The sequence below is a fragment of the Pongo abelii genome, chromosome 12 (genome assembly GCF_028885655.2).
Source record: "Pongo abelii isolate AG06213 chromosome 12, NHGRI_mPonAbe1-v2.0_pri, whole genome shotgun sequence".
In the NCBI taxonomy this organism is placed as follows: Eukaryota; Metazoa; Chordata; class Mammalia; order Primates; family Hominidae; genus Pongo; species Pongo abelii.
Genome location: NC_071997.2, coordinates 58133274 through 58150590, shown reverse-complemented (window position 1 = coordinate 58150590; position 17317 = coordinate 58133274). Strand labels below are relative to the sequence as shown.

General features: G+C 41.5%; 1 protein-coding gene and 1 long non-coding RNA gene across 3 annotated transcripts in view; one reads left to right on the top strand and one right to left on the bottom strand.

The window, feature by feature from the left end:
• The first annotated feature begins 32 nt into the window (after positions 1–32).
• Positions 33–5275, top strand: LOC103889816 (uncharacterized). The gene is made up of 2 exons (XR_654177.4): positions 33–507; positions 728–5275. It is a non-coding gene; the product is annotated as an uncharacterized LOC103889816 (long non-coding RNA).
• Positions 4951–17317, bottom strand: part of MOB1A (MOB kinase activator 1A) — a 27375-nt gene continuing 15008 nt past the window's right edge. Inside the window, exons 5-6 of one of the 2 annotated variants that reach the window (XM_054545938.2) lie at positions 11436–11599; positions 4951–8999 (exon numbers count right to left, since the gene is read on the bottom strand). In XM_054545938.2, the coding sequence (XP_054401913.1) occupies positions 8922–8999; positions 11436–11599 (242 nt within the window). In that variant the 3' untranslated portion in view covers positions 4951–8921. 2 annotated transcript variants of the gene reach the window in all.

The following is a 17317-nucleotide window of genomic DNA, read 5'->3' as shown; positions in this document are numbered from 1 at the left end:
CTGCCGCCCGGAGGCCGTCAGCCTCCCAGCCCCGCCCCGGAGGCCTCCGGTCGCCTGGCTCCGGCCCCACCCCGGCATCCCCTGGCCCTGGCTGTCTAGCCACCCCCGACACTGCAGCGCCTGCCGGCCTCGGGGCCCCGCCCTCTGCCTTCGCTGGCGCCGCGCTCCTTCAGTCTCCCCAGGGCCCGTTTCATGGATAGGGTCCCCTTGCCCGCGTGAAAATCTCCTTCCTCCTCAGCTCAGAAACACTCCAAGGTCTCGGCACCCGATACTGGCCTTACCTCATACGAATACCCCTCGTGCCCTTGATGTACTTTTCCATTCCCACTCCCTACTCTGGCAGCCTAGCTTCTAAGCTGAGGAGCTTGGCCTTCGCTCCACGTGCGGGGACTCGGAAGGATTTGATTCGCGCTTTAGAAAGATCGCTCTGCTCCTGTGAGGAGGAGGGCGTGTAGGGGCTGCAACCAGAGACACAGTCAGAAGCTCCGGGCTACCGCGATGGTCCAGGTGAGAATGGAGGGGCCTAACTAAACCAGTGGCGGGAGGGATGGAAGAATGAACTGAGACACTTCGGAGGTGAATGAAATCGAGCGACTGCATGTGGAGGTGTGGGTGGGAAAGGTATCTGAGATGACTCCAGTTTCTGGCTTGGACAATGACTTGGATGGAGGGTTAGGTGGGGGCTGAGCAGAGTCCACGAACAGTTTTTAATTTGCCTGAGTTTAAGGTGCCACAGGACACAGCCTAACAGAGGCCCAGGTTGGAGCCATCGACCATGGAGTCACGAGAATGGAAGGGAAGCTGACGCCATGTGGGATGGGGTAGAACTGTCCGCAAATTCGTCCCGCCTCTGGAGTCTTCAGACCAGTCAAGGCCGAAATTCAGCCAAGCCTCTCCTCTCTCTAGCTGTTATTTGTTTGTTTGCAGCACGTGGTCTGGTGGCACCCTGCAGGATTTACCAGCTTTTTGCCAGCATTCTGGCCTATGCAATCAATACGTCCCTTCAGCGTTGCACTTGGATGGATTGGACCTGTAGTTGTTATATATGGATATTGTCTAAATTATTTATTACAGTATTAACTGACTCCTATGTTCTGGCCTTCAGAATTTCTCCTTTGGATCAATTACTAGCTTGTCTTACATTTTCTGCTTCATTCTTTTAAAATGTTTAGAGATGATTTGCTAACTTCTAAGTTTTCTTCATTGCTGTCAATGATGCAATTTAAACTGTCAAAAAATTTTTTTCTCAAGCAGGGTAGTAATGGTGAACCATTCCCTTGCTATTCAGACAGCATGGTTTAGGTGAGGCGCACCTATCCCCAGCTCTAGGAATGGAAACAGGACCCAAGTCTGGCTAATCAGACATTGGTTTAGGGTCGGTCCCATGGTCTGAGCCAGACCAATGAGAATTGGTAGAGGGACTTTTCTGGAACTAAAGAAATGGATCCTGGCTGGCGTGGTGGTTCATGCCTGTAATTCCAGTACTTTGGGAGGCCGAGGCGGGTGGATCATCTGAGGTCAGGAGTTCGGGACCAGCCCGACCAACATGGTGAAACCCCGTCTCTAGTAAAAATACAAAATTAGCCGGGCATGGTGGCACATGTCTCTAATCCCAGCTACTCAGGAGGCGGAGGCAGGAGAATCGCTCGAACCCTGAAGGCGGCGGTTGCAGTGAGCCAAGATGGCGCCATTGCAGTCCAGCCTGGGCGACAGAGCGAAACTCCGTATCAAAAAAGAAAAGAAATGGATTTTTTTTTTCTTTTGCAACTTCTATTTTAGAATCGGGGGTATATATGCAGGCTTGTTACAGAGGTATATTGCATGGTGCTGAGGTTTGGAGTATGAACGAATCCGTCCTTCAGGTAATGAGCATAGTACCCAATAGGTAGTTTCAACCCTTGCCCCCTTCCTCCTTTCCCGCTTTTGTATTCCCCAGTGTCTGTTGTTCCCAGACATTGATCTTTTTCCGCTATGTTGCCAAGCTGGTAGAGAGGCTGGAGTTGCTGGCAACCATCTTTGCAACCATGCAGGGAGAGCTACTTTGGAAATGAAGCAAGACAAAGAAGAAAACAGATAAAAGGAGACAAATGTTTGACTTTGTACAGCTGGAAACCAGCAATGCTGGAAATGAGCACTGAAGGTAGTTTGATGGGTTTGTCACTTGTAACCAAGTGACCCATGGCAAGCTCACAGATTTCTACTGGCAGAATTCCTCCTTTTCTTTACTTAAAATGGTACTTTTGGCCAGGCAAGGTGGCTCACACCTGTAATCCAAAGACTCTGGGAGGCCGAGGCGCGCTGATCACCCAAGGTCAGAAGTTCGAGAACAGCCTGGCCAACATGGCGAAACCCCGTCTCTACTAAAAATACAAACCATTAGCTGGCTGCAGCGGCCTTTCTACCAGCTTTTTGTCTCTAACCTTCCTCTTCCCCATAATTTAACAATTGCCCAAACTATCTGTTACTCTGAGCTACTCTCTGCCCCATTCTCCTCCTCTTATCCTCAGTTCCCCCTGGGCTGTCAGAGCCAACTGAAATGAAAACATTTAGGCCGGGCATAGTGGTTCATGCCTGTAATCCCAGCACTTTGGGAGGCTGAGGCGGGCGGATCACCTGAGGTCAGGAGTTCGAGACCACCCTGGCCAACATGGTGAAACCCCATCTCTACTAAAAATACAAAAATTAGCCAGACATGGTGGCATATGCCTCTACTCCCAGCTACTTGGGAGGCTGAGGCAGGAGAATCGCTTGAACCTAGGAGGTAGGGGTTGCAGTGAGCCGAGATTGAGCCACTGCACTCTAGCCTGGGCGACAGAGACTTTGTCTAAAAAACGTAAATAAAATAAAATGAAATGAAAACATTTACTACTTGAAATCCTTCAGACTCCCCATCACCTACCTACAGGCAAAACTCTCAAGTTCTTTTGTATGATTTAACCACTATCTACCTGTCCAACTGAAATCTACCCTTCAGTAGGTAGATGCAATATTCAGTAGGTGCAATATTATACTTGCACCTCCCTGCATAAGCTATGCTACAAGTTTGGTTATGCAGTTGCCCACCTTTTAAGGTTCACACCTTGTCTTCTCCAAAGAGCCACCTCTGACTGCCTCACAGTAAGCTTAGGGCCCACAACTTACCTGTAACTTTTGTTGCACTTGTGGCCTTTTACAACTATCAATTTATGTATGTGTCTGTTCTCACTGGTTTATAAGCTCCCTGAGGACAGAGCCTTGCTTGAGTCATCTGTCAGCAGCCCAATATGGGACAAAAAGTGCATGCATTGTGATTACTGAACAGAACTGATAGAGGCTCAGCAATTTGTGCTCCATAGGTCTAAGTTTGAACTTTTCTAGAAAAGGATTTGCAGGACGATCTGACCAATCTTGGGCTTCCAAATTAGTTCCAACAGTTCTAGTATTTTTTTTTTTTTTTTTTTGACAGAAGCAAGTAAGTTTTACTTTGTGATTAAAACAAAAGTGAAATGCATTTAGTCCCAGGAAATGTCAATCCTTTCTGCATCTTACTTTTTTTTGCTATGACCTTGAGATTCTCTTTTCTCTTCAGTTGTATTGGTCCATGATCACTCATAGCTTTCATACATATATATACATCTGAAACTCAGAAAATTCATTAGATAGGAACTCTTTGGATGCATCTCCTTTTTTAACCTCATTGGGATGATTTTTCGTTGCACCATCATTTTATAGAGCTTCCTAGCACTGTTGAGCATGCAGAATTTTTGCAAATGCAATTCAGAGAAACAGACTTGCTATATACTAGCTATTTGAACTTGTCTGAGCTTATGTGGCATGGTCTAAAGAATACTGAAATATTTCTGGCATACCTCTTAATTGCAATCACTTTCTCCAGGTTGCTTTATGGATTAAATGAGATAACCTACCAAAGGACTCCAGTGAAAAGCTAAAAAGGTAGCTAGCTTTTGAGGTGTTGTGGCAGACTGGAATCTAGTGGCCAGCGATAAAGGTGCAGGCTAGTGTCCACACCTAAGTGGGGACAGTGCAGGCTGTAATGTCCATACCTAGTGGGGACATCAATGGGGTATTTGTCAGAGAAGCTCCATGGCATAGTTTGGACATCGTTTCTGGCTGTGCAGGTTCAAACCCAGAGTCTGGCTCTTCCAAAGATTATCTGAGTTATTCTGTTATTTTACAAAGTTTGAAATAGCCATTAGATACCCTTACAAACTTATCATTTGTGTGATTGATTTTAAGTCTACTGAAAATGTCAAAAGAAATCCAAAACTGATTGCTAGTAACTAGGCCAGGTGTGGTGGCTCACACCTGTAATCCCAGCACTTTGGGGCCGGGGCAGGCGGATTGCTTGAGCTCAGGAGTTCGAGACCAGCCTAGGCAACATGGCAAAACTCCGTATTTACAAAAAATACAAAAAATTAGCCGGGCATGATGGTGCATGCCTGTTGTCCCAGCTACTCGGAAGGCTCAGACAGAAGGATCACTTGAGCCTAGGAGGCGGAGGTTGCAGTGAGCCAAGACTGTGCCACTGCACTCCAACCCGGGCAACAGAGACCCCAGCTCAAAAAAATAAAATTAGTGTTAACTGGTACTGTTTAGCCACATTCATTAAGTTTTTAATTTTAACTCTACTATCGCACAACCAGGAATGTACAAGAGATCTGGAGCCTGATTTGCATGGCAGGAAGGAGACCACGTATTTTTGTTTGGGATGGGTTTTAGCCACTATCAGAGACACCGTTTGTTTCTTAGGGGTTCGGTCCTAGTAGTATGATACTTAGTTCATTTAGGAACTTCCTTTTTTAACGGCTAAGAAAACATTTTAGCTACTAAATGATATGCAAAGATAACTTTCCAAATTTAAGCTGTACTCAAAAATCCACAGAATCTGCAAAACTCTCAAGTTTCTATATTTAAATAGAAATATGTTGATGTACATACTTTAATCAGTCATTTCTTGCTTTCAATATATTTTATTCTGACGAAGTTACAAAAGTAGATACAAAATACTTTTTTTAAAAGTACAGTTAACTGACTTAGAAAAATAGATAAAGCCCCTAAGGATTTTAAAACACAACATAAATTTTTACGTAAAGAACATTTAAAAATATTTTAGATGGTAACCAAAACTAACTTACACAAACTATTTTTGATGTAGAATAGAATGCTGTTCTATAATAAGAAGTCTATAGCACACTGGTAATCCATTTGGATGTACAGAATACTTGTTTGGAATAGAATCTGATAATGAGAGAAAACCCAAATGAATGTCAGTGCAGTTGCTTCAAAAAAATTACTGCTACCACATGTACTATCATCCCCCAAGGCCTTTCACAGTCTGAAATATCAAAATTGAAAGCAAAAACAGGATGACCAAAGGACTACTATTTTACCTCTTTTCAGAACTCTACAATAGTAGAAACTAAATCCCCTTATGGATCTCAGGGGGAAATAATGTGCCTGTTGAAGGTGCTCAGTGTTTGGTGTCCATGCTGGCATTTTTCAGGTGAGGGTTTCATACTGACAGGAGGCAGGCTCCTAAAACAAGGCGGTAGCACCAGCACCATGACTAGGGCTGCTTAAAAACAAATTTCTAGGACTTACACTCTTTGGGCCTGATTTGTTAATGCTTATGAGGTAATGATATTATGTTTGAGAAGCTCTACTTCTAGTATAACCTCAATGCTCAGAGAGAAAGCCAACAATACAATCAGGAAACCACAATATTGACAAAACTTAGTATTACCACCAAGATTGTTCCTCTTGCCTTGGCACTACTAAAAAACTTTACCTTTGTTACTAAAGTCATGGTGAATACAGATTTTGCATTTCTCCTGTAAGCAGTTACATAAGCTAGGGTTCTACAAGCCTTAGATGAAAAGAAATACTTTGCTGGAAGCCCTGTAAAAATCACTTTATTCACAATCTGAAGAATGAAAGCCAAATTTGGCTGTCAATACAAAAACTGTAGTACAAGGAAGTTCAACTGTTTAAAAATCTGCACATCACTGTACAAGTGTGTTTTGAAGGCCTGAAAATTAAAGCACCATAGGATTAACTGCATAATTTAGCTAGCACTCTCTACCCCATGACTGTAATCATGTATGAAGAGCAGAGATCAGACACTGAGAGGAGATGGCTTCTGATTAGCAAGGGGGAAGGGAGTGACTGTTATGGAACACACAAACCTTGGGCATGGGGAGATAAAAGTGAGAAGAGTCAAAAAGATTGATTTCTATAGGCTGGGCACAGTGGCTCACGCCTATAATCCCAGCACTTTGGGAGGCTGAGGCGAGCAGATTGCAAGGTCAGGAGATGGAGACCATCCTGTCTAACACGGTGAAACCCCATCTCTACTAATAATACAAAAAATTAGCCAGGCGTGACTAAAAATAGAAAAAATTAGCTGGGCGTGGTGGCGGGCACCTGTAGTTCCAGCTACTCAGGAAAGGCTGGGGCAGGAGAATGGCATGAGCCCGGGAGGCAGAGCTTGCAGTGAGCCGAGATCCCGCCACTGTACTCCAGCCTGGGTGACAGAGTAAGACTCTGTCTCAAAAAAAAAAAAAAAAAAAAAAGATTGATTTCGTCAAACTGTTACCAAAGGTTGGCCCTCTAGCCAACTCAGGAAGGTGCCATCCTCTTCCCATTATCTCCCCTTCCTCCAATTCTCCTCCTCCCCTTGGCTCCCTAGCCTTGGAGGTAAACACTAATATTTGGGTGCACTGCTGGTTAAGCCAGATTGGCTTGGGAACCTGGTAATGTTTTTATTTTTATTTTAAAAAAGGATAGTCTGAGTCTCAAAATACCAACACATCTCTGATTTATGTCCCATTTATAAGCTGCCTTAACTACTGTCCCAACATGTGATCGTCTTTCATTTGCTTTGGAGCTTAGTGGTGAAGAGAGGGAACATTTCCATAACTGAAAATAAATGGAGAAAAGTGATAACTCTTTTGTTTGAGAATATTTGAAATACTAGAAATAATGAGGAAAGTACAAGCCTAGCTGAGAAACTAGTTTCATCACTTGTGGACTTAAAAAAGTAAAGCCAACAGGGTTTGAAGTTGAGAGGCAGTTCACATCCTAAGTGACATCTAAAAACCTGCTTTCTTGTTCGCAAATGATCAACATGAACATACAGAATGGCTGACATTTGGACCTTTGGACAAGCTTAAAACATGGATTGTGGAATGTCTAATAGAGGGCTTTTCTCTTTTTTCATAATGACTGTCCCACACTTTAATTCCTCAATGATATGTGGATGCTAACTAAATCAGATGAAATGTTTTCTTTAAAATTCTGTATATATTTAAGAATTTCTAGGAAATGATTATTTAAAATGGAGTTTCTAAGTAATTATTTTCTTTATAGTTTAGTGGAGTAAGAAAAATAAATTTTAAAAAACCCCATCAAATCTAACCTTTATCAAAGCCATCAAGGAGGCTGGTAAAATACTTTGCAAAAATCACAGCTCTGAACCACATAGAATGCTGGTGAACTTAAAGCTTTGCCAGTTTGGCAAGTCTTCCAGTATAATACTTGTTGTGCCTCAGTACATTTTAAATAGACAGCTAGAGTTTACTAAATCCTAGGAATCAAATAAAAAATAAATGTTTTCTTCACTAAAGGGGAAGGTTTTTATATCCCAATAGAAATAGAGGAATTTCAAGTTTTGATACAAAAACAATTAAAACAAAATAAAACCCAAGTGGGAGCTCAGTCCATCTTTTGAATATTAACAGAATGAGGATATTTTTTAAACTTATTTCTCCCATTTTGTTTCCTTTAAACACATACACTCACTCACTCTCTCAAGAATAGGTAGCACACCAAAACTTTATCTGTGTTATAAGATGTGTACACCTTCATGGTTTATTGTGGTTTTCCTTAAGTTTTATCCTTATTAGGATGAAGTTCATGCATTTCTACACTACTCTTAACTAAGGCTCAAGAGACAATAAAACATAGAAGTAATTTTTTAATAAAAGGAAATAAAATAATCAAGTACTCTGAGTATTTTCCTCCATTCTCTTATCCAGAATTTCAAGGCCTCTGAAAAATAATGAAATAATAAAAATAGTGGTTTTGAGATCTAAATTTGTTGTTAATATTTTGGATTCCTTTTCTCAGCCAAAAGCTACTATCTGAATTAAGCTTTTCAGTCTAAAAGCCTGGAAGACCATCCTTAGAAGACATTAAAAAATTACTTCTGATACACACACTCCTAATAATTTAGATAGATATGAAAACAATCTCAAATAAAGATCAAAAAATAAAGTCCCTGTAAAAATAACTTTGGTTGCTCCCACCCACACGTCATATGATGATTTAAACTGCAATCATGAATTCTGAAAAAATATACATATCTATAAAAACACTACCATACAAACTTGAAACTAAAATGTTATCTGAAGTGACACAGATGTTCTAAATCTCAAGGATACTGAAAAATACATTTTTTATTCGTAAAATAAAAGAATAAAACCAATCTGATTGTGTTATTAGGAAATTTGTTCTGGAAACTTATTCATAAATTATTGATGGAAATTCTTAATGTCCATTATGCTGTCACCTAAAACAGATTCAATCATTTTCTTGTAAAGAAATGACTGAGTAAATGAGTAAAAGAATAATAAGTAAATTTATAAGCTACAGGTTAACCATCACATATTACAACCAAGTATGACTATGTGATAATAACAGGAGTGGTCACACAGTACTTAAGATTTGGCTGTGTCCTTAAGGTCTTACTCGGAAACTATCACACCAACCTACCTTTGGGATAATTTTATCAGTAGACACAGGCAATGGGTATCTTTTTATCCTGTTTTCTTAAAAGTCTGTATCACTAGTCTATAACAGAGCAATGAGATAGTTCTAGCAATAGATGAAGCAAGGGGGTAACTGTGTTCTAGAAGAAACATTTATCTGTCTTTTGATCCAAGTTTCTCTATTAATTCTTGAAGAGGTGCCAGCTCACGCCTATCAATCAGATTAAACTCCTAAAAAGAGAAGAAAAATAACAATTAAAAATGGATCTAAAACTAAAACTCTGTAAATGTCTTTTGGAGAAGGGATTCCCAACTCTAGTTTTCTGAAGTCCAAAAGAATGATGAAATAACCTCTGTGAACATTTTAAAATAGGCATTTACTCTTTTTCTTTTTTGTACAGATGTGGTCTATGTTGCCAAGGCTGGTACTAAACTTTGGCCTCAAGTGATCTGCCCACCTTGGCATCCCAAATTCCAAAGTGCTAGGATTACAGGTGTAAGCCACCACATCTGGCCCTCTCTTTTTAAAAATATAGGTATGATATTGTGATATAAGTATTTGGTCTTCCTGTTTCTTCACATACAGCTCCTAAAACCCTTGTTGGAATCACCAGAGTGCTAAGAGTATCTTGTATGCTAATGAGATGACTGGTGGCTGGAGGCTCCTATAAAGCTTCAGGATGGGAACTGGTCAACCTTCAGCCAGCCCTCTCCCCTTCCCAGATCACAACCTCTGGGGAGGGGAAAGGGCTGGCTGAAAGTTGAGTTGATCATCAATGGCCAATTATTTAATCAATCATGGGCAAGTAATGAAGCCTCCATAAAAACACAAAAAATAGGGCTCAGGAGAGCTTCCAGATAGCTGAACACGTGGAGGTTCCTGGAGCGTGGCATGCCTGGAGAGAGCATGGAAGCCCCTTCTCTGGCCCTACACATCTCTTCCATCTGGCTGTTCATCTGTATCTTTTGTTAACATCTTTCATAATAAACGGGTAGAGATAAGTATTTCCCTGAGTTCTATAAGCTGCTCTAGCAAACTAATCAAACCCAAGGAGGGGGTTGTGGGAACCCTGGTTTATAGTCAGAGGTATAGGTGACAATGTATTACTTTTGACTGATATCCCAAGTGGGGGGCAGTCTTGTGGGACTGAGCTCTCAAACTTGTAGGATCTGATGCTACCTCCAGATAGACATTATCAAAACTGAATCGAATTATAGGACATTCATCTGGTGTCCACTGTAGAAATGATCACTTGCTTGGTGTGTGAGGGACAGTCCCCATGTTTGGTCACAGAAGCGTTCTGTGTGGTGAGAGTATAGTAGGATAAAGGGAGTTGTTTTTTCCTATATTCTTACAATGGGAGACTTATTAAAGAAGCAACTCTAGGTATCAGTATGATCCTCACTGTGTTAAACATGGAAATCAAAACTGTATACATACTTAAATTTACATTAAAATTACCCGAAAAAGGCCGGGCATGGTGGCTCACGCCTGTAATCCCAGCACTTTGGAAGGACGAGGTGGGTGGATCACTTGAGGTCAGGAGTTCGAGACCAGCCTAGCCAACATGGTGAAACCCCATTTCTAGTAAAAATATAAAAATTAGCTGGGCATGGTGGCAGGTGCCTGTAATCCCAGCTACTCAGGAGGCTGAGGCAGGAGAACTGCTTGAACCCAGGAGGCAAAGGTTGCAGTTAGCCGAGATCGTGCCACTGCACTCCAGTCTGGGCGACAGAGCAAGACTATCTCAAAAAAAAAAAAAAAAAAAAAAAAAAAAAGAAACTACCTGAAAACTACAAACTGAATTTTTGATAAAGGGCCAGTAGACCTTTTATGCAACAATCTGAGAAGGAAGATCAGGAAGAGCATGGTACAGTACACAAAACTATAATACACAGTATCTACTATAAAGCTACCAGGTTTTTTCATCATAAAATATCTAGACAGACATGTATATGTAATTCAATATGCAAAATATAAGTATCTCTAAAGTTAGGCTAAAGGTGTACCAATTCTTTGATATCTTTTTCAAACAATGTGAATTATTTTGATTTTTTTAAAGTTCCAATTCTGGCCGGGTGCTGTGGCCCAGGCCTGTAATTCCAGCACTTTGGGAGGCCAAGGTGGGCGGATCACCTGAGGTCAGGAGTTTGAGACCAGCCTGGCCAACATGGGAAACCCCATCTCTACTAAAAATACAAAAATTAGTTGAGGGTGGTGGTGGGCACCTGTAATCACAGCTACTCGGGAGGCTGAGGCAGGAGAATCACTTGAACCCAGGAGGCGGAGGTTGCAGTGAGCCAAGATCACGCCATTGTACTCTAGCCTGGGCAACAGAGTGAGACTCTGTCTCAAAAAAAAAAAAAAAAAAAGTTTCAATTCTGACTAAGGGTCCACAAAGCAACAGGCCACAACCCTGAACGGATAATCCTAACCACAAACCTAGGGAGGCCAGAGGCAGAAGGCCCAAATGGGGATGATACCTTTTTATACTGCTGCACACATCAATAAAATAAATAATGTGGAAAAGAGAACAAAACAGAAAAGAGAAGCTTGCCTGTAATTGGCTCTACATCTATAACTAAGACACACTGCTCTTTGTTGAAGTTCCCAATCCAAATTAAGTCCAAGTCACAGGACACAGAAATCGACATGGATCAACTTACCTGAACAAAGAAAATAAAGTGCTTAAAGGAGGTGTTGAGGTGGGCCTCCTCTTGCAGCTGCATCACAGAATCAAAGTGCTGGTGATAAATATGGGCATAAACCCTGAACAGACGCTTTAGAATAGTCTTTGCCACAGACATAAAGTTTTTGGGAAATGGGACACCTGCAATTAAATACACATATGAAACAATTAGTCTGTTATCTAATTTAACAGTAGAAAGTTGTTTGTTTGTGATAGGGTCTCACTTTGTCACTCAGGCAGTGGTGCAATCTCAGCTCACTGCAGCCTCGACCCCCTGGGCTCAGGTGATCCTCCCACCTTGGCCCCCCAAATAACCTGAACTACAGGTACACGCCACCACGCCCAGCTAATTTTTTGTATTTTTTGTAGAGATGGGGTTTCGCCATGTTGCCCAGGCTGGTCTTGAACTCCTGAGCTCAAGCAATCTGCCCGCCTCAACCTCTTAAAGTGCTAGGATTACAGGCATGCCCAGCCTAACAGCAGAAAGTTTACACACTGCCATGAGCACCTGCAATATATAAGCACACATTCATAAATACACACAAACCTACCTCTGTATATATTTTTTAAAGCCAAGGAAATGAAAACCCAATCCCAAATCCTCACAAAGTACCACACTTTTTTCTGACTGCCTTAGGCACAGGTATCAAATTATGTAAGATGCTGCTGAATCAGAGTTCAAAAATCCTGCAGTTTTAGTTTTTGTTTTTTTTTTCCAGAGACCGAATCTCACTCTGTCACCCAGGCTGGAGTTCAGTAGCATGATCATGGTTCATTGTAACCTCCACCTCCCAGGCTCAAGCAATCTGCCCACCTCAGCCTCCAAAGTAGCTGGGACTACAGGCGTGCACTACTACGCCTGGCTGATTTTTGTATTTTTAGTAGAGATGGGTTTTTGCCATGTTGGCCAGCCTGGTCTCGAATTCCTGGCCTCAAGTGATCTGCCTGCCTTGGCCTCCCAAAGTACGGGGATTTAGTTCTTTAATATTAGAGAGTTTCTTTCTGAAATTAAATGCAACAAGAGTAAGTATTTTGATTATAAATATTTTTACTTTGTAATTTGTAACTCTAAAGAAATTACACTGGCTCGGTGTGGTGGCTCGTGCCTGTAATCCAGCACGTTGAGAGGCTGTAGTGGACAGATTGCCTGAGCTCATGAGTTCAAGATAAGCCTGAGCAACAAGGTAAAACCTCATCCCTTAGGAAAAAAAAGAAGAAATTACATACATACACACTCTCTCAATGAGGACTGGAAACTCTCCTAAGCAAAATAAAAAGGCAGCCGGGCGCAGTGGCTCACGCCTGTAATCCCAGCACTTTGGGAGGCCGAGGCGGGCAGATCACGAGGTCAGGAGGTCAAGACCAGCCTGGCCAAAGAGACCAGCTTGGCCAACATGGTGAAAACCCATCTCTACTAAAAATACAAAAATTAGCCGGGGGTGGTGGCGGGCAACTGTAATCCCAGCTACTCGGGAGGCTGAGGCAGAGAATTGCTTGAACCTGGGAGGTGGAGGTTGCAGTGAGCCGATATCGCGCCACTGCACTCCAGCCTGGGTGACAGAGAGAGACTCCATCTCAAAAAAAAAAAAAAAAAAAAAAAATGTCTTTTTTAGAAAAACAACTGGGGTAAAGTGTGGTATCTTTCCAAGCAGTGGAGATGGGGATCCAACTGGTTACATTCCTGAGAATTTTGGCTGACAATATCAAAGTCCATTAGAAAACAGGGACAGGCAGGTCAGGAGTTCGAGACCAGCCTGACCAACATGGTGAAACCGTTTCTACTAAAAATACAAAAATTAGCCAGACGTGGTGGCTAAGGCCTGTAACTCTAGCTTCTCAGATGGCTGAGGCAGAAGAATCGCTGGAACCCAGGAGGTGGAGGTTGCAGTGAGCCAAGATCGCCGCCACTGCACTCCAGTCTGGGCGGCAGAGTGAGACTCCATCTCAAAAAATAAAAATAAAAATAAAGACACATTAGTTGGCCTTAAAGGCCTGTTCCACAACGCTACTTTTGAAACACATTCTTTTTTCAATCTTTCAGAAAACAAAGGCTTAAAACACTCTTTCCTTGCATTTTTTCCCAGCCAGTTCTCAATAACCTGAAACTTAGTATATTTTGCTGATGTTTGTGGTTATTCCCCACCACCACCCCATTCCTCATTAACTTGACTTTTCAGACACTATCCTAGAGCTTATAGGCATGTTTTCCTGGGCAGGATCTTGTATTCATGTATTGAAAAAGCAGATTTCCGGCCGGGCGCAGTGGCTCATGCCTGTAATCCCAGCACTTTGGGAGGCCAAGGCGGGCAGATCATGAGGTCAGGAGATCGAGACTGTCCTGGCTAACACGGTGAAACCCCGTCTCTACTAAAAATACAAAAAATTAGCCAGGCATGGTGGCGGCGTCTGTAGTCCCAGCTACTCAGGAGGCTGAGGCAGGAGAATGGCGTGAACCCGGGAGGCGGAGCTTGCGGTGAGCTGAGATCGCGCCACTGCACTCCAGCCTGGGCAACAGAGCAAGACTCCGCCTCAAAAAAAAAAAAAAAAAAAGCAGATTTCCGGCCAGGTGCAGTGGCTCATGCCTGTAATCTCAAGCTCTTTGGGAGACTGAAGCAGAAAGATTGCTTGGGCCTAGAAGTTTGAGACCAGCCTGGGCAACATAGTGAGACCTCGTGTCTACAAAAAATTAAAAAATTAGCTGGGCGTGGTGGCACACGTGCCTGTGGTCTCAGCTACGCAAGTGGGTGATGTAGGAGGACCACTTGTGCCTGGGAGGTCAAGGCTACAGTGAGCTGTAACTGCACCACTGCACTCTAGCCTGGGCAACAGAGTGAGACTCTGTCTCAAAAAAAAAAAGTAGATTTCAAAATCAAACATCTTTTTTATCAGAATGTATAAATGGGCATCTTTCTAATAAAAGGATATTAATAATTTGCATATATTAGAAAAAAATTAATGATAAACAGTTCTGTCTGAGACTAAATAACTGGCAAAAGTAAGATGTAGATAACAGCCTAATGGCAGGGGAGTGGGAGTGAGAGGTGGTGGATCAGAATGAATTATTTAAGAACAAGAAAGTGAGAAAAAAGCCAGGCATGGTGGCTCATGCCTGTAATTCCAGCACTTTGGGAGGCCAAAGTGGGTGAATCACTTGAGGTCAGGAGTTCGAGACCAGCCTGGCCAACATGGTGAAACCCTGTCTCTACCAAAAACTACAAAAACTAGCCGGGTGTGGTGGTGGGCGCCTGTAGTCCCAGCTACTCGGAGGCTGAGGTACGAGAATTGCTTCAACCCAGGAAGTGGAGGTTGCAGTGAGCCGAGACTGTGCCACTGCCCTCCAGCCTGGGTGACAGTGAGACCCTGTCTCCAAAAAAAAGAGAGAAAAGAGGATAAATCAAAAGAATTATTTACCTTCCATAAGCAGAGACTTTAATGAGTAAAGAAATAAGTAATTTGTTTAAATCTAAACACTTTCCAAGCTGAATTTAACAGACATATTCAAGCACAGTCAATATATGTGAGAAAGGAAATAAAAGGTTTAATAGCAGAATGGAAAAACTGACCAACAACAAACAGACCAAATGTAACAACTTGGAAAAAAATTGTCCCGAAAAGCCTCTATAAGACTGCAAAAAGGAATTCAAAAATACGTTGCTCATGAAATACTCTTAAGTTGAAAATGGCAAGGATTGATTTCATCCATGAACATTGATGCCAAACTCTTAATCAAAATATTAACAAATACTCTTCCAGCAGAATATTTTTATTAAAAAATGGAGAAAACCTTATGGTCATAGGCAACAGATACTGGAAAAGTATCTGATAAACTCTACAGCCATTCCTCGTTAAGAAAAATTTTTGTAATATAAATGGTGGATATTTTTCATTAATATAATTTTTAAAAAATCCATACATCTCTAACCAAAAGCCAAGATTTCTGCTTACTGTGGAAATACTAGAAGTGCTTGCATAATAGTAAGAAAGCAAGAAACGGATGTCTGCCATCACCACCATTACTCGGCACTGCACTTGAAATACCACTCAGTGCAATCAGATAAGCGTAAAACAAGAATACATTATCAGAAAGGAAGAGGCAAAATGAACACTATCTTAATATGACAGAGTTGTATACTTTAAAAATTCAAGAGAACCAAACAAAAACTAACAGAAAAAGAGTCTGATGGTTAATTATAAAATTTAAATAAAAATCAACAGCTAGGCCAGTCCTGGTGGCTGACACCTGTAATTCCAACACTTTTGGAAGGCCAAGGAAGAAGGGTTGCTTGAGCCCAGGAGTTCGAGACCAGCCTGGGCAACATAATGAGACCTCATCTCTACAAAAAATAAACAAAATTAGCCAGGTGTAGCAATGCGTGCCTATAGTCCCAGCTACTTGGGAAGCTAAGGTGGGAGGATCACTGGAGCCCAGGAGATCAAGGCTGCAGAGAGCTGTGATCACACACCTGCACTCCAGCCTGGGGAACAGAGTAAGACCCTGTCTCAAACAAAATTAGAAATAAATTAAAAAATAAAAACCAACAGCTTTCCTATATACTAAATAACCAGCTGGAAACCAGATTATCAATAAAAGACATAAAATCCCTAGAATAAAATTAAGAAACTTGAACAACTGACATAAACTACAGAATTTTACAAGAGAAAATAAAGCTAAAGACATGAATAAATGAACAATATCTTGTTCTTGGCTAGGAAGATTCAGTAAAAAGAATCCCTATCTATAAAAATTAAATATAGTCATAATTAAAATCTAATTTTTTTTTTTTTTTACCTTGACAAAATGTTTCTAAGTTCTTTGGAAAAACAAATATCCCAGAATAGCTGTGAATACTCTGAAAAAGAAGAGCAAGGAAGGGAGACCAGCCTTACAAGATGCTAACAGATGCAGGGCCACAGTCACCAATGTGTGGAATTTCTATAGGAACAGATAAAGAGACTAAAACATGCAAAAATATATGGCAATTTGTTGTGCGCATAAGATAATCAGGGGAAAAAAGGCAAATGTGTTTAATAAATGGTAATGGGACAAACTGACTAGTATTTCCATTTGGAAAAAAATTAATGTAGCATTCAGGGAAAAAAATCTTCCTGGCCAGGCGTGGTGGCTCATGCCTGTAATCCCAACACTTTGGGATGCCAAGGCAGGTAAATCACTTGAGGTCAGGCGTTCAAGACCAGCCTGGCCAGCATGGTGAAACCCCATCTCTACCAAAAATACAAAAATTAGCTGGGCGTGATGGCATGTGCCTGTAGTCCCAGCTACCCAGGGACTGAGGCATGAGAATTGCTTGAACCTGGGAGGTGGAGATTGCAGTGAGCCAAGATTGTGCCGCTGCACTCCAGCCTGGGCAACAGAGTGAGACTCTGTCTCAAAAAATAAAACAAAAGAAAACATGAATAAATATTTTTATAATCTTGAAGCAGGGAAAAGCTTTCTAATTGTTATATTAAAATCAAGTCATAAAAGATATAGTAGGACAAAATAGTAAGGTTGTGTATAGCAAAAATACTCCATGAACAAAAAGAGACAAAAGGTAACCCGGGGAAAAATATATACAACATGTATGACAAAGCGCTAATATCCTTTACACAGAAATAGATGAAAGATATAAACAGAAAACACACAATGATCAATAAAACAAAAAAAAGGCTAAAATGCTCAATCTCATCAACATTTTTTAAATGTACATTAAAACAGAAATTTAACCAAATTAAGAAAGATTAAAAAATGAGTAATAACCAGTGTTGGTGAAGAAATACAGGCAAACACAAACAGGGCTGGGGGGAGTATATGTTGGTACAAACTTTTTGGAGGAGAATTTGGCAGTCTCTACAAGTATA